At 39.6% G+C, this 25,676-nt stretch overlaps 1 protein-coding gene across 3 annotated transcripts in view; it reads left to right on the forward strand.

Annotated features, from left to right (window-relative positions):
- AR (androgen receptor) overlaps window positions 1–25,676 on the forward strand; it is a 233,061-nt gene that overhangs the window by 199,842 nt on the left and 7,543 nt on the right. For 2 of the 3 annotated variants that reach the window (XM_053917168.2, XM_024555323.3), the window contains exons 6-9: window positions 421–565; window positions 4,453–4,583; window positions 5,400–5,557; window positions 6,241–13,023. In XM_053917168.2, the coding sequence (XP_053773143.1) occupies window positions 421–565; window positions 4,453–4,583; window positions 5,400–5,557; window positions 6,241–6,396 (590 nt within the window). In that variant the 3' untranslated portion in view covers window positions 6,397–13,023. Of the gene's footprint in view, window positions 1–420; window positions 566–4,452; window positions 4,584–5,399; window positions 5,558–6,240; window positions 13,024–25,676 lie in introns of those variants that run through there. The other variant, XR_006654762.2, reaches the window with a different exon arrangement.

The raw sequence follows: 25,676 nt of genomic DNA on the forward strand, positions 1-25,676 counted from the left end.
AACCTTATAATCTTAGACAAGTTCCTTAACCTTTCTGTGACTCATTATTACTGATTCGCAGAATGAGGATAATAATAGTACTTGGTTTATTGGATTGTAGTGAGGTTTAAATGAGTTAATATAGGTCATATGCTTAGAGAGTGTGTTCATGAAAGCAGTCAGTGTTACATTATTCTTTTCCAAGTGACAATATCCTTTTTACCTCCATCATCTTCTCATTTGAGCAACTCAGTAAAGTAGAGAAGGAAAGGAATATTATTCCCACCATGTAGCTTGTTTCCCCCCTCCTCCCCAGCACTGATGTCTCCTGGGGTTCTTCCTGGGTTGCCTGAGTGCCAGAGATTCTCAGGACAGCAGAGGCCCAGACTTCACCCAGCCCATCATCGCCCAGTCTAACCATTGTCTCTTCCTTATCTCCAGGCTTCCGCAACTTGCATGTGGACGACCAGATGGCAGTCATTCAGTATTCATGGATGGGGCTTATGGTGTTTGCCATGGGCTGGCGGTCCTTTACCAATGTCAACTCCAGGATGCTCTACTTTGCCCCTGACCTCGTTTTCAATGAGTAAGTGCTTATAGGCCCAGAACTCACAAACTCAGCTTTCTGCCCAGACCTGGTTGTTGGTAATGATGGTACTAACAGTGATGGTTAGACCATTTAACCTATAGGCAAGGCAATAGAGGCCCCAGTCAGCCTGTACAATCTAAGGTGGCTTTGCCTGACCAGAAGGCTAACTGGTAAAAGATCAGGGAGTTCAGTACTGAGGCCATCCCTTTCCCACCCAAGACTGAACCCTGGTATTTTGGCTATGTTTCTGGCCTGCTCTGTAACTTATCTCAAAACCTCATATCCAAGTCCTTTCCCTTCACTCTGAGCAACATAGGGAATGGACATAGAGACTCTAGTTGTGAGGGCTAAAGTTCTTTTGGTCCCTTTTGCTACACCAAGAGCTACTGCCAGCTACCATTTGTTGTGCAACTCCTTTATGCTAGGACTATACTAGATACTTTCTAAATTCTTTCTCATTGAGTCCTCATGAAAACTTGATTTCCCCTTTTTATAGATAATATTTTAATGAATGAGAAAAATCAAGCTCAACAAAATAAAGTGGCTCACCCAAGGTCAGACAGCTAGTGCATGTTGGTAACAAATTTCAATGTCTGTGTAACTCCCAGTTCTTATACTGCTTCATGGTGGTTAGTAATGGGGAGGAGATGCTCCACCACTCTCTGACCATGTGACTGTGGCCCATACACTTATCATTACTTGAAAACAGGTTTAATTAATGCTTGTGCTGCCACCAGTTCTATTTATCTTTCATGAATTTATCCAAGGGCTCAGATCTTACACTCAGAAATTACACTTTTCTCAACTAAAATCCGTTTTGTTATTTTTTACATCATTGTCTCTGAGCAGGACCTTTAACTTCTATGACCCTCAGTTTCCTCATCTGTTAATAAAATAGAACTTTTTCAAATGCTTTGTTATGATGGCTAAAATAGGAGTTAATGAGTATGAAATATCTGGCCCATAATGGACAATAAATTTATTTTAAAAAGAAGTATCTTTCTAATGTTCTCTCTATTAGTGATAGATACTCTTCTCTACTTTTTCTGTTTGGGGGTCCCTTGATGATATTGTGAATGGACCTAGTCAAAAAAATCTTCCTAAGGATCTTGAACTAGTCTCACCATAGAGAATCCCTTTGGTCAGGGTAAGAATTGACCTTCCCTCCCCTCCAGCCCTCTAACTGAGAAGAACCTTAAAATAAATTCTACAGGCCAGTAGTTCTTCTAGTACAGCAGTGCCATGTGGATGAAAAAAAAGCATCCCTAGTTACCCTCTTCCAACTCAGCCAGCCCTGATAGCCAGAAGCTAAGAATAACCATTGGGCTTTTGGCACGACCTGTTTTGTGGTTTCCAGATCTTCAAAAAGTTACCCATGATGCCATCTTCTGGGCCAGGCCTTAAAAAAAACCATTCCTATTCATCTCTCACCCCCATCTTCCTGCTGCCCTCCAGTGGTTGAATCAACTTCCTGGGCACCTGCAACACCCTCCCCATTCAATGCCCTAAGACCTTTGTAAAATGATAGTTGGGTAGTTTCTAAATCCTCATTTCCTTCTTAGCTTTCTGGCCCACTCTCATGTATTTCATCAAAAGGTACCACAGGAGTACTCACAGGGTCCTAGACCCACCAAGCACCAGAGCTTCTGAAACAATAGGTGCTCCCTTCTGTAGGAACCCAGTATGTTAGAGCTCTTTGCATTCTTACAAACATCTAATATTTCTCAACAGGGATGCTGTTGACATTTTCAGAAAAATCATTTTTCATTGCATAGGAAGTGCCCACATATTGGAATATGTTTAATGTTCCTGGCACCTGCCCACTTAATACCAAATAGAATTCTAGTCACTCTGACAGCCTAAACTGCCTTGGCACATTTTTAGCACCCCCTAGAGAGACAGTACTTCTCCAGTTGAGAGTCACTAATAGTTGTTAGCCTCCTTAAAGTACTACTAATGGAGAAAGTGAGGCCCAAAAAGAGAGACAAGGACTCTGAGCCAACCCATTTGCTGATCTCTCTGTCACCAAACCCTGTCATCAGCCATGCATTCTTCCTTCTTCCTGCCCTCTTTGTGGGAAACACATGTGAGGCTAATGAGCTTGAACTGTAGCTGTATCACCTTGGGGAAAAATTTTAACTTTCTTGAATCTCAACCTTCTCATCTTTTGAATGATGAATAGTATGATAATGGCACTGTCCTACATGCCATTTACTGAGCACTTACTAAGTGCTCTCCAATTTTCATCTCCCCTGTTATCTACTCCCCTTTATTCCCACCTACCTGTGTTCTCCTTCTGAATTCCATTCCTGCCCCCTTATTTCTACCTTACATTCTCTAATGCCTTTCCTTCCTTGTAAATATCTCTTTATTCTTTTTGTCCTTTCTTGTTCCTTTCTGCTCTGAATTTCTTCTGTTGCCTTTCTCCCTTTTCTCCCCATCCTTCCCTAATTTCTGTCCCTGGGGCCTGCAGCAGTGTTACAGTAGTTCTCCATGTCAGGAACATGATTTCAATAGTAGATAAAAATACTGCAGCATTGTCATCAACATAGGCTTGGAAGTACAATAGAGACCAGAAAAGGCCCAGGCCCCAGGGTCAGCAGATGGTATTCAAAAATTCTCTAGGATGAAACAGCTCAGAGCAACATTGTTCTGGTCTAATGACTTGTGATACTACCTAAATACTTCCTCTTTCCAGTTGAGCTCCGGTATGAATTGAATATTTCTACACCATCTGCCCCCTTCCCTCTTTCTTCAGGCCAGCCAAGATCTCTCTGAGATAGAGCATTGAGCGTCCATTCAGCCAGTGCCAGGGCTGCTCAGGCTGTGCACTATGCTAGTGGTTTGGGAACCAAAATGTTAAACCACAACCTTCAGGCCCAGTCTGAGAGGTTCTTGTTTCAAATTCCCTTTTTTTTTCTCCATAAGATATAATATCAATTTCTCTCTCTTTCTCTCTCTCACACACACATACATATAATTTGTGAAATGCTGAAAACCAGGAAGGCCTGCTAGCAGGAGGATGTTGTATCTTCTCTTACAGACTTGCTATAGTCAGTCATGGAACAGAAAGTTGGCTCCCCCTGAGAATCTGTCCAAGGCTTGGCCACTTCCCTATATAACTTATAAGTGATAATGTGGTGATCTGTTCACAAATCACTATAATGAAAGCAGCTCCCACTGTTTGTAACTCCCAAACTGTGGTAAGGAACAGCCAATATACAAAGGAGTAGGCTGCCACACAGCAGGGGACATTTAGATTGAACATCCAGAAACACTTCCTGGATAATTTTATAAGCATTGTAACTCACTTGGAAGAGAAAATGGGGAATCTCCTTCCTTAGAAGTGTTTAAAGAAATATTTAAATTTCTACTATGAGAAGTGACATTCAAGCCAAGAGGCAGGGAAATTGACAGGATGAACTATTATAGTCACTTGAGAATCCTGGTGTCCATAAATTAAGAGTCAATTTCTAAACCCTATCTCCTAGAAATCCTCCAATTTGGGGTGCCTGGGAGGCAGGTTCTGGCTCTGGCTGTAGCTGGGATATTAGAAATGTAGTCCGGGAGACCATGTGCCAGGCCCATTGTGTTCATTTGGTTAGACTTCCCTGTCCTTGTCACAGGAAACAGGAGGGGCACAGGGACCTGGAAATTCCATGTGCTAACCCATATCCTGGCTAGGGAAGATGAGTGGTTATCAGGAGGATGTCAGGATTTGGGAGGGGGGGGGGAACATTTTTCTTGTCACTGAATTACCAGAAGACAAACACTAAGCTCTTCTTGGAGAACTTGGGGAAGAGAGGGCAACCAGAGACATTCTCCCTGGGCTTATTATAAGCCTTCCCTCATTTCTCTCCTTCCTCTGTGTGTCTGTTTCTCAGGTACCGCATGCACAAGTCCCGGATGTACAGCCAATGTGTCCGAATGAGGCACCTCTCTCAAGAATTTGGATGGCTCCAAATCACCCCCCAGGAATTCCTGTGCATGAAGGCACTGCTCCTCTTCAGCATTAGTAAGTGCCCAGAGGGGTAGGGAATGCCCCTGGGGGCTTAGGAACTCAGAGAAGAGCTGCTTTTTTCATTAAAGGGTTATCAGCTCTTGAACATTGCCCTTCTTCATTCACTCTTCCTGCTCCCCTCTCCCTTAGCATCATTTTTTCCTAACAAGGATACATTTCTTAGCTACAGACCAATTTCACTGCTAAAATTCATCTTCCATTAGATTTCCATCTACCCCAAGGCTCCTTTTGGGACAAAGCTTTTTTGGCTGATTGCAGCAGACCTCTGAATTTTTTCACACCTTCTATCATAGAAATAGGCAAGGACTACGTTATATTTTTTGTAAGGCAGAAGGGATTGCCTCCTAGAAGGATCTTTCTGTTCTGCCAATAGGAGAAGGTATATGTAAGTAACTCAGACAGGGTTTATTTGGCAGCCAAGGAATGTTTTTAATGTGTCTTCTAAGTAGAGTGCTTTGTTAGCCTCTGTGAGACAAAACAAGTCAAAATTTGATATTCAAAGTTATGTGTGTTAATTGTCTAAATCAGAACTGCACTGTGGATAACATAAAACCATAGGCCCTAAGAAATGTGTAGGTGAGAAGACCTGAAAAAGGAAAGGCTCAGTAAATTATATTATTTGATGCCCTTCAAGTTGAATCCAGCTAGCCTTTTCCCTAAGACATTCAGACTTCAACTGCAGGAAACCAAATAGATGATTCCCTCCCTCTGGGGGTGGGGGTCAAGTGTGTGGTCAGAAAACTTGGTGCTTTGTCTAATGCTCCTTGTGGGCATGCTTCCCCTCCCCATTCTGTCTTCATCCCACATCAGTTCCAGTGGATGGGCTGAAAAATCAAAAATTCTTTGATGAACTTCGAATGAACTACATCAAGGAACTTGATCGTATCATTGCATGCAAGAGAAAAAATCCCACATCCTGCTCAAGGCGCTTCTACCAGCTCACCAAGCTCCTGGATTCTGTGCAGCCTGTAAGCAAATGATGGAGGGTGCTTTGTCAGAGAGAGCTGCCTGATAGAGCCAAATGATTATATGTTCTTCTAGGGTCTGGCACCACCTGTTGGGAGGTGCTTCCATTACCCTCTGGCTGTGAGTGTGGTCCAGGAAGAAAATGCAATGGAGAAGAAAGGAACACAGATCACAATGTCCCAGCTGGATGTTGTGAAAGAGGTGGAGGAGTTGAGAACAGAGCATTTGGGACTCAGGGAAAGAGCTTAGAGTAGATAAGTTCTCTAAGCAGACAAAACAGAACTGGGTGTTATTCTGCTCTTCCTTGAGTCATGTGTGTGAGTTTTTGTGTATGAGCAGTTTTCAGTTGTGAGTGTGTGTGTGTGTGTGTGTGTGTGTGTGTGTGAGAGAGAGAGAGAGAGAGAGAGAGAGAGAGAGAGAGAGAGAGAGCAAACAGGAGCATGAGCCCTGGGAAAGAGGAATACTGAGTCATGCATCAGACAGCTTAGAATGGTGTAAGTAAACCCTTGGGAGCCCTCAGTGACTCCTTAAAGGCCATTTAGTACACATGTGCACATGTGTGCATGCACACACATGACCAAAGATAGGGAAAGAAGAGCAAATCAAAGGTATGGGTAAGAGCCTGATTAAGCTCCTTATCAACCCTGTTTTCTTGTATCCTCCATCTCTTATTATCCCCCTACAGATTGCACGAGAGCTGCATCAGTTCACTTTTGACCTGCTAATCAAGTCTCACATGGTGAGCGTGGACTTCCCAGAAATGATGGCAGAGATAATCTCTGTGCAAGTACCCAAGATCCTTTCTGGAAAAGTCAAGCCCATCTATTTCCACACTCAGTGAAACTTTGGAAGCCCCCATTTCCTCACCCAATCCCACTCCCCTTTTCAGATATTTTCTGCCTGTTATAACACTGCACTACTTCTCTGCTGTGCCTTGGGGAATTTCCTCTATTGATGTATAGCCTGTTCCTGAGTTCTATTTGCTAGGCTTTTTTTTCTCTTTTCCTTCTTTCTTTTTTCTCCCTCCCTATCTCACCCTCCCATGGCACTTTGAGACTCTACTCCCTGCCATGGCTCTTATCTGTGTTTTGAATAGTGTTGTATTTCTTTAAATCTGTGATGATCCTCATGTGGCCCAGTGTCAAGTTGTACTTGTTTATAGCAAGTGCTACACTTGTAAGTGCATACTGTGTTGTGTGCCAGCCACACAAACGTTTACTCATCTAACGTTTCTCATCTATCAGAAGTTTAGAGAGCTAAGAGTATCTGGGAAAACAAAAACTAAAACAAAAAAAATAACAAAACCAAAAAAATTTGCTAGGATATTATTCCTCTTAAAAATATATAAACAACCCCCCAAAGAAGCTAACAGTGACTAGAATAAGGTAAACATTACAAGATTATGGGGAGTCACTGCTTTTTTCCCAAACCCTCCCTCCAAGACTTTATTTTCTGCCAATAGTTATTGTCATTAGAGGGCAGGGTAACCCCAGAGTGGAGCTGGGGGAAGGGGAGAGACAGATTTAAGACAGTCAAAGAAGACAGCTAAATCACCACTACTTGACCAGTGTTGGTCTCTGACATCTAGATTCAACTAAAGTGCAATTCATTGTAATGAAAATGTCCTTCTTGTTTGAAAACTTGTCTGCATGTGAATGCCTCCCCCATTCCAATCTCTCTCTCTTTCACCCTCTGCTTCTACCCTCAAATTAACTTTCAATAGCTTTTCTAAGAACTTTGAACAAATGTTATCTTTAGCTAAAACTTGGCCATTTCCAGTGAAGAGTCAGATCAGAGAGAAAGAAGAAAGATCTGACCCTTTGGAAGGCCCCATTCACATCCAGGTGTGCTTTCCCATTTATGGGCCAAGGAGGAGCTTGGGGCTGCAGTCAGAGGAGAACAAAGTAGTGGCTTGGCTCTTCTCCACTTAGGACACTGAAGAATTGAACTCTCTTTTTTACACCTTCGAAAGACCTGAGTGTTTTCAACCTGACTCCATGTAGTTGCAAGGTCCCTGCACCCTCTCTTGAGTGTCTTGTGGGCCTGAACTTCACCAGCCACAGTGGTGAAGCTTGTCTACTGCTCTAGGCATGTTCACACAGACTCTCTGCTAAGAGCCTTCACCGCCAAGAAGGCTAGCAAGCAAGCAGACTTAACATTTATCCCTAGATGCAAATAGACTGAAAGATTTCTAATCAAATATCTCTTATCAACAATCAGATCTTCTCTGGAGCCCTTAGACAAACTGGAAAGAAGGTGTCAACAGGATTGGACAAGCTGGGCGACTTGCCCTTGTCCCCTAAATATGGTACTTTCCCACCAAGTGGGTAAATGCCCACCTTCTCCTTCAGAACTGCTAACATGGCTACCCAGATTAGGGTTAAAGAGAAAGTTCAACTACCAGGCTGGGAAGAATGAAGGCTCTAGAACCAGAAACCTGTAAGTGCTCTCCTTGCCACCCAGCATATCTACTTGTAGAAATCATGGGAAGAGGAGAGAAGAAACCAAGAGACTCACAACTAAATTAAAGTCTTCAGAGGCAAAGCTTAAAGCCAGATGGGTGCCATCTGGTGAGTTTACTCATCCTCCTCCTCTGCTGCTGATTCTGGGCTCTGACTTTGGCTGTACTCACTCAGACTCTCTACCTATGTTGCTGCCTGTCAGCCGGAGGGAAGCTGAAACATTGACACTACGGAACCATGGCCTCCTTTGGAAAGGTCTGGTTGATGGGGCTCCAGTGGACTGTCACCCATGAACTCAGGCTGGGTTCCTGGGACACTGGTTTCACATAGTCGTTAGGAACACCTCTGTTGTGTTGACTTTCTCCGCCAAACCTAAGTGCAGAGGGAATGTTCACCTACTTTCTCATCTTAGCTACTGCCTCCTAACTTAGCTCTTAAATTCAACTGCTAAACTCAAGAAATTAGGAGGCAGTCAACAAACTGCCCATTTCAGTTGGTTCACTTTACTTGTTGAGGAGATAATTTCTGAGTGATATGATATGATCTACATGGGTTTCCTACCCTGATTTCTGTGTTGATATTAATAGCCAAAAGAACTTGCAAAACAGCTTCTTTAAATAACAAGGGAGAGGGGAACCTAAGATGGGTGATATACCAATCCCAGACTGCTGAATAAAACTAAAGCTGACAGGTTCTCTTTCTGGCATAAGATAAACAAATTATGGTTTTCTTTGTTATGACACCATTTGACTTATATAAGCTCACAGGATCACTTTTAGCTGTTTTAAACAGAAAAAAAAAATACCACTTTTTTCAGTTAAACTAGGTTACATTTTAATAATTTCTTTACATCTGTTTTGAAATGATTTTAATCTTTTGCAGTACATGGATTTGATAATATCATTCTAATACGTCTCCTTGTAAAGACTAGAGGCTCTCCTTTCCTTTTCTCTCACTATCAAATTTTTCATCTTTAGAGATTTCTCAATTGTGACTCTTGTCCTTATGAATACACAGACACATATATATGTTTTTACTTGTGAAAGTAAAAAATCAGTGTAATTAAAAACAGCAACAACTGGATTACTCCAAATTTCCAAATGGCAAGACTAGGGAAAAACAGCCTAAACAAGGCCTTAGGCCTACTGTTTTTGCACTGGGGATTCTATGAGAGGAAATATTTTATCTTGGCTTTGTTCTCCCATAGATGAAAGAATGATTTAGGTTTTTTGCTTTTGTTTTTGGCCATTTATGTTCCAGGCAATGTAAATGACCAAAGTCTCGTTTTGTATGCACTCTGCTCTACAAACAGAGTTGACATGGTTGGTATACTGTGCTCACCTGGGAAGGATTTGACACCCAGATCCACTCACCTGATGACCTGGAAGATGAAGATCACTCACCAGACAGGTCACAGTGGCTATTTCCAAAGAGATTTGCAGTGCTCAGTGGGGATAGAGAGTGAGGAAGAGAGGAAAAAACAGGAACACTAGGGAAAAGACCCTGTCTGTGTGGACAACAGACAGCTGCCAAAGTCACAAACACTGTGGTCAAAGAAAAGAGTCGTGTGGCAGTTTCACTTCTTGTTCATTGGGCAGCTTGCCCAGGCCTGACCTCTGAGCTGAAATGGGTATTGAATTCTTTGTTCCACAGCTTCTCTATGCCACAGACAGTGCCGTTGTTCTTGTAAATCTTATTATTTTTTTAATGAGAAAGGGATTTTTTGAAGGATTCTGTCATATCTCTGAAAAAGAAAATAAGTAACACATATATTTTATATATGTTCACTGGCACTAACAAAGAAAAAAAAACAGTTTTACTCTGTCCCTCTGTCCTTTGGATAGTTTCTGAGGGTTGAGAAATAGTGTACTGATGCTAGAGTCTCTCTCTGTCCACACTTTATTTCTAAATGCATATATACCTATACCAAGAAGAATTCTATTTGTACTTTAAGTGAAAGTAGTTCCACCATCCACATGATACTGACATTACACAAATGACCTAACTTAGAGCTTCAAGTAGCTTCTGTTTCATTAGACATAGCACAGACCTGGCCTTGCCTTCTTTTCTCCCTTGATATTTGGCAGGGCATAAAAGCCCAAGCTACTCCCTTTACCCCTTCCCAAACTTGTGCCACAGTAGCACTTTATAAGATTCTCTCCAGACAACTCAGTAACTATTCCTGCATGTTTCCTGCATGGCCCTGGGAAAACAAGAGTTTGACTACTAATTATCCTGTGCCAGTTGTACAGATGAAAAGGCACTGGGCCAAAGGAGTGGCCTTCATGCTTGACCCCCTTTAGGGAGTCATGGGAATCAGAAATGCTAAAGCACAGGATCGAATCCCAAAGTTAAAGTCAAAATAAGCCATTTTGCATGTGCAATTTCTTCTAAAAGGAACTTTCTACCCCTGCTGCCTTTTATAGGCAGTTTTGTTCTCAGCACTAATCTCTTTGAAAATCTTCGAAAGATGTTTAAAAAAAGACAAAGAGATGAGAGCATCACATTATGTAACCAAAGATTACATTGTATCTGCTAAGATACAAAAATTTTTAAGGGCAGGGAGGGAGTAAACATTACTGCCTCTTTGGTTAGCTATCCAAAGACAGACTAAAGGACTTGGCTGGTGACTGACTTATAAGAGATCTGTGGGACTCCCCCTCCCCACAATATACATGTTTAGAAGAGAGGAAGAGAATTTTAAAAAATAAGATTATGGGTCCTTCACTAAGTGATTTTATAAGCAGAACTAGCTTTCTTTTTCTCCAGTAGTTGTTGAGCAGATTTTTAAAGCTCCATCATTGCATGGTTGGAAATGGAGCTGTCTTGGCCACTGTGTTTGCTAGTGCCCATGTTAGCTTATTTGAATATGTGAATACCTTGCTGAGAAAGGGAACATTAAAAGACTGGATTTTGCATTAGAAAGACAGCAGGCAGAAATCTTCATTTTTGCCCACTTTGGAAGACACAAAAAGTTGACACAAAAAGTTCTCTGTGGTTTAAGGCAGACAGTTGAAATATATTGTAAATGAGTATTTGTATCCATGTTTCAAAATTGAATAATGTATATAGATATTATGTGTTCTGATAGCTTTACCTTTCTCTGCACCTTTATATTTCGTTGCAGGTCACAAATGATACCATGTATTTGTGAGACAGGCTGCAGTTACATTTTGTAAGCTCTCCAAATGTAAAAGACACCTTGGTTGATCAGATAACTGAGAGATCTCTGTCCCTATTGGGGCCTGACCCACAGGCCTTGTAAAAGAACAGGGGTGGGAGGAATGGTAGGATACATGATGTATTGCACTTTACTAGCCTGAGACTAGTGAATGTTTAAAGGGTGGTGAAAACTTATTGGATCTGACTGGGATTTACTATAAGAAAAGTCCAGAGTTGAGGCCAAAGGCCCACCAAAATGATTAGCCAGTGGCCCGCTAATGGGACTTGAGCAGTTGGAAGACAGAAGGACATTCTTTGTTCTTTGCCATCCTTGTGGGAAAAGGGCAGTTTACTGCACTTGGGAACCTGGAGCAAGTGCTCCATATTCCATAATTTACTCCCCTGCGATTGAGGTGCTCTTCCTACTGGGTGTCTGTGTGCTTTGATTATGGTTTGGGTATGTTCTGTAAAGATTTTTGACAATGAAAATCTATTTTTCTCTGTTAAAAATTTGACAGTGAACTAGAATTAATATTGCTGTAGGTACAGGTCTGTCTCTGCCCACAGGTAGGGGTGTTTTCGATTCAGAGATTGACACTGGGGTCCGTTGCTCAGAGGCTCCCAATGCTTAACCATTTCTAGGTGAAAGCAGAAAAATCCACATTATTCACCCCTCTTCAGACACTTCAGGTGAGGTAACAAAACATTTGAAATGTTCCCATCCACCAAAGTGAACGGTAAGTATTTGAACTGAGCAGGTGGAGTCTTAAAGGGAAAACACCCTTTGACTCAGCTTCAATTTATCCCCATTTGGTTTGGCCAGAAAGTAATATGTCTTGATTGGTTTCCAGCCCCAATTCTTATAGCAGGGGTGCAGTTTCATTCCTTATCCCACTTATGTCTTAGCCTTTTATGTAATTAAATGAGAGGCTGTGGACTGCATGGCCCATGTGGCCTAAAATAGTTCCCACATGCACTACTTAAAAGGCTGTGATATAGCTGTAGGTTCCATAGCCCACCAAAGACCGGAATACACATAGACCCTACAGAAAAGAAAATTCTGGAATGTTGCTGCTTCTCAGGTGGTGCCCTCTCTGCCAGATGCTTCATACTTTGGGACTGTGTTTCCTGCCCATCAGAAAGGGCAAACCTGCAGTCTCTCTCAACCTTAGCCCTTGCTGCTAACTATCTGGCAGTTAGGTGCCTGTGGGGTTGTCCTGTCCCACAAGCCATTCAGGTGCTGAGAGCAGTTGCCATTAGGATAGCCGAAGCTAAAAAAAGAGTCCCTTCAGCACTCATTAACACCCTTCTGCTTTCTCCTAGCCTGGAACATTGATTAGGGAGTACCTCAGACATGACATTCTTGTCCTGTCCTTGAGAGTAATATGGGCAGCAGGAGGAAGCAGATTATGTAACCAGATGTAAGAATTGATTTTGATATTGAGAAAAAATAAAGAAAAAGAGAGAAAAAGCATCACATAGAGATTTTGCAATGGAAATATTAATTTTGCCTGAAACTTGTTTCAATGGAGCTTCAGTTCTCACAGCAGCACTTGGCCTCCACTGGGCAGGAGGACCAGCCCCAAGCATTAGTGTTCTGTTCTCTTTTTGTAATTGTGGAATCTTTTGTTGCTCTAAATATAATTAAAAATGGCAGAAACTTGTTTGTTGGAATACATGTGTGACTCTGGGTTTGTCTCTGTCTCTGCTTTCAGAAATGTCATCTATTGTGTAAAATATTGGCTTGCTTGTCTGCCAGCTAAAACTTGGCTATAGCCCCTGTTGTGGCTACAGGCTCAAGTTATTGTTAACAAAGAGACTCGAGAAAAGCTGCTAATGTCCTCTTATCACCATTGTTAATTTGTTAAAACATAAAACAATCTAAAATTTCAGATGAATGTCATCAGAGTTCTTTTAATTAGCTGTTTTTATTGGCTGTCTTTACTGAAATGAAGAATTAGTATCATGCCCAGTTACCTTTTACACTACTTTGATTTTCATACACATTTTTAAAAAATATCTTTGCACAGAGGTTATAGATTTGACCTGTGTTGGCCTTAGCATAGGTTGGCCTAGGACAACTATCAAAGTGTCTGAGCTAGAAAGTACTGATGGACACTAATGGCCCATTACAACCTCTCATCAAAAACCCTGAGCTTGCCAACCAGGAAAAAGCCACACAAAACCCAGCTGTTCATCCTAATTCTCATTTATCTGGGAGCATAAAATGGGTGCAGGCTTTACAGCCCGGGCATGTTTACATCTCCAGTGTTTTTCAGGAGCCATGTCATCCTTGACCACCCAGGTAAAACTTGAGACAGCATTCTTTTGGGTTTTCAAAAGTTCAAGTAAGGTCCTCTCCTGTCTTATCTCAGTGTGAACACTTATGAGGTCCCAAAATGAATTTCTGGGCTCGATATATAGGCCATCAATTAGGTGGGACAGATATGTTAAAGAATAATATAAAAGCTCTTTATGCCTCAATATGCTCACTTGTAATAGAGGTTGTCACAGTGTCTCTCTACTGGACTGGGTTAAGAATGTATGTGACCCAGCTGGTGGGCTTATTTCTCTGGCTCTGCCCCCCAGTTTAAATGCTAGAATACCTAAGAGGGATCCCTTATTGGGCCATGTTTGTCATTGACCACCTCCGACTGGATGGATTTCTCAAAATTTTCCTGAGAACAGTGCTTGATGGACAGAAGAAAATGAGATTGTTGGCATATGTGTTCGTGTGTGTCTAAGTAAAAGACACAGTAAAAGAGTGTGTGTGTGTAAGTAGAGCCTCCCTCCTGAGGAGCCCCTCTGACTATCATTGTTTACATTCTATTCTGTTGGATCTACTGACAGTGACCTAATAGCAACCCCACTTGCTTTCATTTACCATTCAGCCCCTGCCAAAATTGAAAACATAGTTAGCATCCACTCATTTCCTAAAGAGTAGCAAAGCACAGGTCAAGGAGACAAGGACACCTAGTGGATTAAAAAGAGCCTGGAATCAGGAGTCCTATATGTGAGCTAGTGTATAACTATGATTCTGACCTGCTGATATGATGCTGGGAAACCCACTTTCCTTTTCTGGACCCTAGTTTTTTTCTCATTTATGAAATGAGTGTGTCTGAAGGTATAGAATAGGACTAGGTGAGATGGAAAACCCCTTTCAATGTGGACACCATGGTTATTGCAGACAGCAACACCTTTCTTAATCATGACATTAAAAGAAAAGGAAAGGGCTACTCGTTATCCCTAGAACATACAGTTTTGAAACTAAAATCCACATGTTTGTACTCAACATTTACTGAACACCTCTGGGATCAAAACAACAATTGAGTTCTGTGTAATAGATGCTATCATCTATTGATAAGACCTCTTGATGGATGGAGAAAAAGCTCAAGAATGAAATAATTTGTTTGTTTAAATGATCTCAGAAATAGAGGAGATAAATAGGAGTTAAAGCACAGTCCATGCTTTCAGTGAGTTTACAGTCTATTAAATGTGTTAGGCTAAGCTGGTCTGGGATTTCAACCTATCACAGCCATCTCTCAGGCAATATTGGGCTAACCTTTGATTTACTTTTGCTGCCTGTAGAATTAGAAGGGATTTTAGCATCTAGCCAAATTTTTTATTCTTCACATGAGGAAGCAAGGCCAAAAAACTTGTTGAATGTTGTAAATTAGGACCCATGGTAAGGGACTAGCCCTAGAACATTCAGGTCATGGCCCCTTTATGTGCCTGCAGGTAGTGTGCTGTGGTGACAGAGCACATGAGAAACTCTACCATCCACTTTCACACTGGCCCAGACCCCTGGTGAGAGACCTCAATTTCTCGTCTGTGGTTCCCATGTATACAGCCCAAGGATCTCTACTCCTAACATAGCACCTACTTCACCTACCACCCACTCCCAGAGGTTTTTTGCATGACACTTCAAAAAAAGGTTGACAGAACGAAAGAATTATTGTAAGAGTTAGAGTAGGGATTACAGAAACAGTGGGAAACATTTAAAAAACACGCTGAAGTATGAAAACTTAATTTTTTCAGTTAATGGCAGATGCAAATGATTCAAATGCTCAGATTCTCCTGCCTCCATTCTTGTTTTATTTTTTCAAGCCACAACCTTCCCTCTTCCCTCAACTTCTTTCCCAGGGTGCTTCAAGCAAGGAGAAGGCTATTTGGGGAATTTGGTATGACTGCCAACCAGCAAGGCTATACCAAATAAGCTGACTCAAGTGAGACTCTATGCAAACATCCCCTCAATACCCATTGGGTCACTTCAAATCTCAGGCCAGAAAACAGCCCAGCAGAGCAGGCAGATGCTCTGAGAGGCAAATTCCCTGCCAATTGGGCAGTGACGCTTGTTGCTAAAGGAAACAAGCCCTTTTGATGCTTATATACAATGGCAAGAATGGGGAATGCCGAGGATGAACCAATCCTGTAGGAGAATCCCTCCACTTCAAAAAATTGCAAAGATTCCTCACATGGGCACAATACCCAATCATCCCCTCATTTATTTGTTCTTTCTTTTATTCAATAACTATTTCTGCAACCACTATGTATCCCACAGACATACAAAACAGACGTAGTCACCGTCCTCATGGAGCTTCCAGTCTAGTGAAAGAAACAGACAGAGACAGACAATTGTAATATAATGTAATGGGTGCTATGGTAAAGGAAGTTCAACCTTTTGTTGGAGTGCAGAAGAAGGATGCCTAGTGTAGTCTAGTGGGAAGATCAAGGAAGGCTTCTTAGACAACTCTAAGCTGTGACCCAAATTGAATGAAGATGAAGCTGAGGTGGGGAAAAAGGCATTTATTTTTAGACAAGAGACAGCAACCTTGCAATGAAAACTATAAATAGTTTAGTCTGAAAGAAATATTTAAAGAAGACTGTGCCTGTGAGACAGGAGGGTGGAGAAGGAAGCACAAGCAAAGCCAATGAGGGGCCTATGTGTCCACACAGTAGTTTGGCCTTTATCACAAGGTAAATGTGGAGCCATAGAAATTATTGCCAGAATTTCAATTTCTGGAACACATGATCTCATCTAAACTTCATAACATGCTGAAAAGGCAGGCAGGTCAGGGATCAAGCTCATTATGACGATAGGGAAACTGAGGCTAAGCATGGTAAAGTAATTGGCCCAAAGGCTGTTCCTGAATAGTTAGTAGTCCTAAATCTAAATGGGAAGACCGTAATCTCCTAATTTCCTGTTTCAGGCCTCTCATATTAGCCCAATCTATCAAAGACCTTGGTATCTGGTGCAGTTCTTGGAATGTATCCAAAAGTTTTTGTGGTGACAGCATACTATCCCATCTGTACCTGCCATGGCCTTGAACTGACACTAGCATGGGGTTCCTGGATGGTAAACAGGGCATCCCAGAGAGGAGTAGTAGCACTATCTTAAGAGGTAGTGCAGGCTGTGTGAATCCAGCCAAGTTAGTGCTCTGTGGTTGTGGGGCCTCATTTATTCATCAAAACAGGAGGTCAAAGAATGCTGGAGAAGAAGAGACATTACATCTTAGAGGAGAGGGCATTGGCATCAGACTTTGGCCTTGAACAATGAGATGACATTGCACAGGAGGGGAAGGTAGCTGAGCAGGCAACCAAAGTAGAAGGAAGAACATGGATAAATGCCAAAGAGGCAGGAAAGAGTATGATTTCTGCTTTGCTACAGAGACTCGAAGATGAGTCTCGACTAAGGCCCACTGTTAAAAGCTTGTGTGTCCTGAAAAGTGGAATTTCTTCTATAAGCCCATCAGTCTCAGTTGCCACACGTGAAAGATAATGGTCATATGTGTAACATACTTTGAAGGGGACTTCCAGGGTTATATGCAACTCCTCATACACAGCTATCATTTTGCCCCTTTCTCTTCCACTTAAGTAAACAAATACAAATACAAGTGAGACTGACAGTATTGAAAGGAAAAATTTGCACCTCCTATAGTATAATTTTAAGAAAATTATCCACCAACTTCAATGTTTAAGATATTACCAACAAACTACATTCCATACTTCACAACTGATTACAGAACACTAGCTGAGATAATTATGGGTTTTTTAAATTTTTATTGTTATTCAATTACAGTTGTGTGCCTTTTCTCCCCATCCCTCCACCCCACCCAAGCCAAACCCACCTCCATCCCCTGCCTCCACCCTCCCCCTTGATTTTGTTCATGTGTCCTTTATAGTAGTTCCTGTAAACCCCTCTCCCCACTGTCCCCTCCCCACTCCCCCCTGCGCATTGTTAGATTGTTCTTAACTTCAGTGTCTCTGGTTATATTTTGTTTCCTTTTTTTCTTTTGTTGATTATGTTCCTCACCTTTAACTGGAACATAATGATTTTTTTTAACAAAGCTGTAATGCAATTAGTTTTGGGAAATAGAAGCTATGCTAAAACATATTGTATAAGAATATAGTAAAATGTGACACAGAGGTTGAGTCAAGGGAATAATAATAAAAATGATGATAATAAGCATATTGAGCATTTACTATGTGCCAGGATATGCTAAAGATAAACTCTATACTGTGTCTTACATAATCCTGACATCAACCTTATGATTTGCGCACAGTTACTCCCATTATATAGATAAAGAAACTAAGGCTCTGACTCAACATTATTTTGGGCTCCAATTCGAGATTACCTCCAAGTAATGAAGCTTAAATTCAAACTAAAGTATGTTGGTTGTCAAAGCCTACAGTATTGATCACTGCACTATATATTCTCTTTTTTAAATTTTTATTGTTATTCAATTACAGTTGTCTTCTTTTTTGAAAATCTGGTTGAGTTTTTACAAAGAGGCCCAAGAAACTCAAAAATAGGCAGCATTAGAAATAGGAATAAAGAAGGAACTATATCACAATGCAATTGTCTTCACAACCACCCACTCCAAGAATAGCAGTAATGTTGGGTTTACATGAGCCAATGATTCCCACAAAGCAGCCACTTCCTCCCCAAATTTTAGAGAAGTCGTGTTGGAAGAAAAAAAAATGACCTTCTCCAGCAATACAATTTTACCGAGTCTTGCCAAGTCTTGCTTTCCTTTCCTGTCTCTGGTTACAGGTATCTGGGGTACAGCAGTTCACCAGATGTTCAGAGAACCTTATGATCATATTTGTCCATAAAGGCAGGCAGGGAAAAGAGCATTGGATCAGGAATCAAGATACCAGGTTTCTGCCACTAACTCACAGGTCCCTTCTCCCTTCTGGGCCTCAGTCTGCCCACTTGTAGAGCAAGGGAGATATGAGCTGGGCTAGTTTCTTTTTACTCTAACATGTCTTCTTAGATTCTGTGAAACTTTTTCCTAAAACAAGAATTTTGTCAATCTGCAAATTTCCAGCTTTATCTCACTCTAATCTATAGTAATCTTATTCTTAAAATTTAGAATCTGTATCATAAAATAAAGACTAGTGATAGAATTTGTTCTACTTCAAAATGTTGAAACACCAGCCTCCTTGACAACACACCCAATATTTCATTGCTTGTTATTCCGCAACAGCCTCCAACCAAAACTGTGCCATCTCGCCTACCATTCATACACACTTCTTAATCTCTATAGGAATATATTTCTACTAATGCTTCTTGGGCCATTCTGTACCTGGACAATTTTGATATGGGCCAAAGACCCTGATAAATGTATCTCCTATCCAGAATAAATGGGCAACTGTGGCTGCTTGGGGAATCTCTAAGATGGGGGTAGTATGGATTTTTATTAATTCTGTAGCTCAGGAACCAGCATATGCTACTGCATAAATACTAATGGAAAAGAGACCAGGTCAAAGGCATTCCTTTCAAAACAAGGCAATACATTCTATTATCCTTTGTTTGTGTGGTAACCTTCATAGGAAATGCCCTCCATTTCTGCCTAGGCAAATCCTTCCAACCCATTAAGGCACAACTCAAACGCAAACTCCAGGATGTTTTTCCATGATTGCCTCAATTGGAAATAAGCTCTCTTTCCCTCTTTTAAATTTCAATTCCCTTGCCCCTAATTTCAAACCACTAATTTGGTTTACAGTTCGTTATAATAGTGACTCACTGCCATTTACATAGAGCATTATATCTTATAGCACTTTGATATCCACTATCTCATTGGAGACTCACAAGAACACTCTAAGAAAAGGACAGAAGGGTCATGGCTTGTGTAGCTCAGTGAATTGAGTGCTTACCTACACAGCAAGGGGTCGCTGGTTCGATTCCCAGTCAGGGCTCATGCCTGGGTTTGGGGCCGGGTCCCCATTGGAGCATGCGCAAGAGGCAACAACACATTGATATTTCTTTCCCCCTTTCTTCCTCCCTTCCCCTGTCTAAAAATAAAGTCTTTAAAAAAGGAATAGCAAAGAAGGAATTATGAATATCTGAGTTAAATACATGACAAGAGGGAAGCATTATTATTTTAGAAGTTGGATGGAAACTTCTATTTCTAGCAGTATGTCTTGCTAGATACCCTAAATGACCTTCCCAATAAAACAATTAAAATGCAAAACAAAATATAAAATAATATTTTTAATTATTTTGTTGTTCAGTTACAGTTGTCTGCATTTACCCCCACCACTCCCCCGCACCCCAGCCAAACCCACCTCCCTCCCTTGCTTCTGCCCCCTCTTGGTTTTGTCCATGTGTCCTTTCTAGTTGTTCCTGATAATATTTTAAAGTTCATTGCTGAACTAGTATAAAAATAAAGAATTCATAGCCAAAATGGAAGTGACAGCAGGAATTCTTCAGTGACGAAGCCAAATTTGGCTCTGAGGATTTTACCAGACCCTGGGAGATTGAACTTCTACTTTGATTATTCTAAGAGATGAGGGAAGAAGGAGATAATGACTAGGGCTTGCCCAAGATGAGAAGTCTTATAGGAGACTTCCACATACTCTCAATGTAAGGGTGAAGAAGATTAAATCTGTCTCACAAAAAGATATAGTAAGTATACTTGGCACTGGGTGGAGGGGAAAAATAAACTTCTGATCAGAATTTAGGACCATAGGTGGTCTTTGTACAGCTCTGTAGCCTTATCAAAAATATTTAACAAAGTCTGAAAAACTAAAAGCTGAGATCCCAGCTCAGCAGTTCCCACAAGTGATTGGCTAAGGCAAGTATTCTATGGAAGAATGCAACTTTCATCCAGGCCTCAAAATTTCCAATATATGAAGATCCAATGAAAATGAGCATCTCATGGTGAAAAGTAACAAAACACAGAAAGAAGCAAGACACCCTGAGTAAAAGCCCACAGAAACAACAAACATCATAATCATACCTACAGACAATAGACTGTAAAACTATCACACACAGAGCCCTGGCTGGTGTAGCTCAGTGGATTGAGCGTGGGACTGCAAACCAAAGTGTTGAGGTTCAATTCCCTGTCAGGGCACATGCCTGGGTTGCAGGCCAGGTCCCCAGTAGGGGGCATGCAAGAGGCAACCACACACTGATGTTTCTCTCGCTCTCTTTCTCCTTCACTTCCCCCTCTCTAAAAACAAACAAGTCTTTTTTTTAAAGTGTGAACCTATCACACATAGAATATAAAGTTAGCTTTATCAAAAGTTGTTAAAGAGACATAAAATGCTTGAAATATAAACAAGGAACAAGAGACTCTAAAGAACAATCAAACATTTCAAAATGTAAAATAGAATAACTGTAACTAAAAAGTAGAATATTATACTTAAATATATACTGGTAAACAAAAGAACATAAAATGCATAACTGAAGAATCAGTGAAACTGAAAATAGATACAAATTACTCATAAGGTAGCACAGAAAGATAATAAAATGAGAACTATTAGAGGTTCAGAGACATGAGGGTAGAATATAGAGATCTAAGATACCTAATTAGACTTCCAGAGCACAGTCATGGAATAAGAAAGAGGCAATATTCAAAGACAAAATAGCTGAGCATTTTTAAATAGTGTTGAAAGATATTAATCTTTAAGACCTGGAATCCTGACAAATCCCATGGTATACCAATAAAATAAATCCACATTAGACACATCATAGTGATTTCACAAAACATCAAAAAAGAAGAATATTATAAAAGCAGTCAGGAAGGAGAGGAAAACAAGAACAAAATAGATTATCTACAAAGAAGTAGCCATTACACTTAAGATTAATTTGTCAATAATAATAGTGATAGCAGAAGATAGGGGGAAATAAATTTTTATGTACTGAGAAGGTTCTCTACCCAGCAGAACTATCTTTCAAGTTAGAATAAATATATTTTAATGGGTAATAGTCAGCAAAGATATTTGTAATCCTGTGGGTATTCTAAATATACATTAACTATATGCAAAAGAATAGTAATATCTAATATGTGAGGAAATAAGATAGAATTAAAGAATTTGATAATGGCTTATATATTGGTAGGGGTCATTAAATTTAAAAAGTAAAGTCATTAAGTTAAGGAAAAAGATAACATATTTGTTAATTTTTTTAATCAGTTGTTTATCTTTTCCAGTTTCATTGAGATATATTGACATATAGCACAGTGTAACTTGAAGGTGTACAGCACAAATACTTGACTTCATATTGTAAAATATTATCACAGTAAGTTTAGTTAGCGTCCATCATCTTGTATTGATACCAGATGAAAAGAAAAAAAAATGTTTTTCCTTGTGATGAGAACTCTTGAGCCTGCTCTGTTAACAAGTTTCAAGTATGCCATACACAAATGTTATCTATAGTTATCATGTTGCACATTATATCTCCCATACTTATTTATCTTATACCTGGAAGTTTGTACCTCTTGAACATCTCTACTGAATTTCAGTACCCTCTATTCCTTGCCCCTGGTACCCACAAATCAGATTGCTCATAGGAGTATGGTGTTTTGTTTTGGGGTTTGTTTTTTTTTTAGACTCCATATATAAATGAGATCATACAGCATTTGCCTCTCTCTGTCTGACTTATTTCACGTAGGACAATACTCATCCATTTGGTCACAAATGTCAGGGTTTCTTTTTTTTATGTGGTTGAATTTTAAGACCCATTATTCACTATTATCCGTTAAAGACACATTGTTCACTATTATCCATTAAAATATATTTATTCTAACTTGAAAGATAGTTCTGCTGGGTAGAGAACTTTCTCAGTACATAAAAATTAATTTCCCCCTATCTTCTGCTATCATTATTATTATTGATAAGTTAATCTTAAGTGTGAGGGCTACTTCTTTGTAGATAATCTATTTTGTTCTTGTTTTCCCCTCCTTGCCGACTGTTTTATAATATTCGTATACATATATAGGTATAAATATATATGTGTGTGTGTGTGTGTGTGTGTGTAATCACAACTTCTTCATCCATTCACCTGTCAATGGACATTTAAGTTTTTTCCAGGTCTTAGGTATTGTAAATAATGCTGCTTTGAACTTGGGGGTGCAGATATCTCTTCAGAATACCATTTTTATTTCCTTAGGATTTTTTTTCTACTTCTGTAAAAAAAATGCCATTGGAATATTCATAAAGATTGCATTGAATTGATCTGTACATGACTTTGGGTAGTATGGACACTTTAACAATAATTATTCTTCCAATCCATGAGCACAGAATATCTTTCCATTTATTTGTGCCTTCTTAGATTTCTTTCATCAATGTCTTTGTGATTTTCAGTGTAGAGACCTTTTACCACCTAAATATTTATTGTTTTTGGTGGTGCTGTAAATGGTATCATTGTATTTATTTCTTTTTCAGATCATTTGCTGTTAGCATATAGAAATGCTGATTTTTCTATGTAAATTTAGTGTCCTGCAATTTTACTGAATTTATTTATTAGCTCTAACAGTTTTTTGGTGGAGCCTGTAGGATTTTCTATATAAAAAAAATTGTCATCTGAAAATGAAGACAATTTTACTTCTTTGTTTCTTTTCTTTTATTGTTGTTCAAGTACAGTTGTCTCCATTTTCACCCCACCACGGCCCTCCATCCCACCCATCCCCACCACCCTCCCTTGAACCTAGCCCATTTGGCTTTGTCCATGTGTCCTTTATACATGGTCCTTGATGGACCTTCCTCTCTTTTCCCCCATTATCCCTCTCCCCCCTCCCCTCTGGTTACTGTCAGTTTGTTCTTTATTTCAATGTCTCTGATTATATTTTGCTTGCTTGTTTGTTTGTTTTGTTGATTAGGTTCCACTTATAAGTGACATCATATGGTATTTGTCTTGAGTGGATCAAAAATCTGTCGTACATTTACACGATGGAATACTACGGAGCAGAAAGAAAGAAGGAGCTCCTACCCTTTGCAACAGCATGGATGGAACTGGAGAGCATTATGCTAAGTGAAATAAGCCAGGCAGTGAAAGACAAATACCATACTTCTTTCTTTCTAATTCAGTAGCCTTTTATTTTATTTTTTATTGCCTGATTGTTCTGGACTTCTAGTACTGTGCTGAATAGGAGTGATGACAGTGAGCACACTTATCTTGTTCCTGAGCTTGGAGGAAATGCTTTCAACCTTTCACCATTGAGTATGAGGTTAGCTGTGCGTTTCTTATGGAATTTTTTTTAATATGTGGAATTTATTATGTTGAGGTACATTCTTTCTATATCTATTTGTTAGGAATTTTTATCATAGATGGCTGCTGAATTTTGCAACATTACACTTAAATATCTACAATTTGTCTTTTAGTTTTTTTAAAGATTTTATTTATTTATTTTTAGACAGAGGAGAAGAGAGGGAGAAAGAAAGGGAGAGAAACATCAATGTGTGGATGCCTCTCACATGCCCCCTACTGGGGAACTGGCACACAACTCAAGCATGTGTTCTGACTGGGAATCGAACTGGTGACCCTTTGGTTCACAGGCTGGCACTCAATCCACTGAGCCACACCAGCCAGGGGTAAATATCTACATAATATTGTTAAAATGACCAGAAAGTTTGAGGTCAGAAAATGTGAAAATATATGCTAAGCAAATACAAAGCAAAGAAAACTTGTATATTTATATTAATGACATAGAAATAAACTTTAAGCTAAAAGCATTAATACAAATACATAATAAGTTTGTGATGATGATAATAAGCCTAGTTTACCAGGAAGATAACATCGTTTTAGACTTGTATGCCTCTCATAACAAAGTCTCAAAATATAAAAAAGCAACATATGAAAAAATTAACAGACTTGATATTGGAGTGGGAGGTTTTAACATATTTCACTCAGGAATTGATAGATTAAGGAGACCAAAAAAATTAATAATGAAATCAAAGGTCAAATAGCAAAATTAACCAAGTATTTGTTTTGTCATATGTAGAGCTTTAGATACAACATAGGAGAATTCATGTTTTTTAAAGCACATATCAAACACTTTTGGAAATGGTCCATGTGCTAGGCCATGGCTCAGAAAATTATGGCCTTTGGGCAAAATACAGCCTGATGGCTGATTTTTATTTTCCTTTTTCAATAACTTTATTGTGATATAATTTACATATCACATATATCAGTCATTTGAAGGGTATAATTAGGTAGCTGTTAGTATATTCACTGAGTTGTGCATCCATTGACAGTTAATTATAGAACATTTTATTAACTAAATAAGAAACCCATAGCTCTTAGCTATCACCCTCCAATCTCTCCACACACATTTCCTCCAGCACTAGACAATAACTAATGTACCTTTTATCTCTATAGATTTGCCTATTATGGGCATTCCGTGTAAATGGAATTATAAAGTATTTGGTTTTTGTGACTTACTTCTTTCAGTTAGCACAATGCCTTCAAGGTCCATCCATGTTGTAGCATGTGTCAGTATATAATTTTTGTTTATTGCTAAATAATATTCCATTGTATGGACATACTGCATTTTGTTTATCCATTCATCAGTTGTTGGTTTTTTTAAATAATTTTTGGCTATTATGAACAATAGTATCAACATTCATGTACAAGATTTTGTGTAGACATCTGTTTTCATTATTTTTGGATATATACCTAAGAGTGGATTTGCTGAGTCAGATTAGTAACTTTGTTTAAAATGTTTATAACTGCCAGCTTGTTTTCCACAATTGCAACTTTGTTTAAAGTGTTCAGATACAGCCAATCTGTTTTCCACAATTGCTGTAACAGTTTACATTCCCACAAACAGTGTATGAGGGTTCCAATTTCTCCACATCCTTACAAACACTTGTTATTATCTTTTTTATCACTGCCATTTCGATGAGTGTAAGCAGTATCTCATTGCAATTTGATATACATTTCCTTAATGGCTAATATGTTGAGCACCTTTTCATGTGCTTATAAGCCATTTGTATATATTCTTTGGAGAAATTTCCATTTGGATCATTTTCCCATTCCAGGTTGAGGTATTTGTCTTTTTATTATTGTGTCATAATATCCTTTATGTATTCTAGATATAAGGCCCTTATCAAATATATGAATTGTAAAATTCCCCCTGCCCCATTCTGTAGGATATGTTTTCTCTTTCTTTTTTCCCTTTTTTAACAATGTAAGTATAGTAGGTATATAATCTTATATTGTTTATATTAGTTTCAGTGTACAGTATAGTGATTCTACATTTTTATAACT

This window comes from Desmodus rotundus, chromosome X (assembly GCF_022682495.2).
Source record: "Desmodus rotundus isolate HL8 chromosome X, HLdesRot8A.1, whole genome shotgun sequence".
Classification (NCBI taxonomy): domain Eukaryota; kingdom Metazoa; phylum Chordata; class Mammalia; order Chiroptera; family Phyllostomidae; genus Desmodus; species Desmodus rotundus.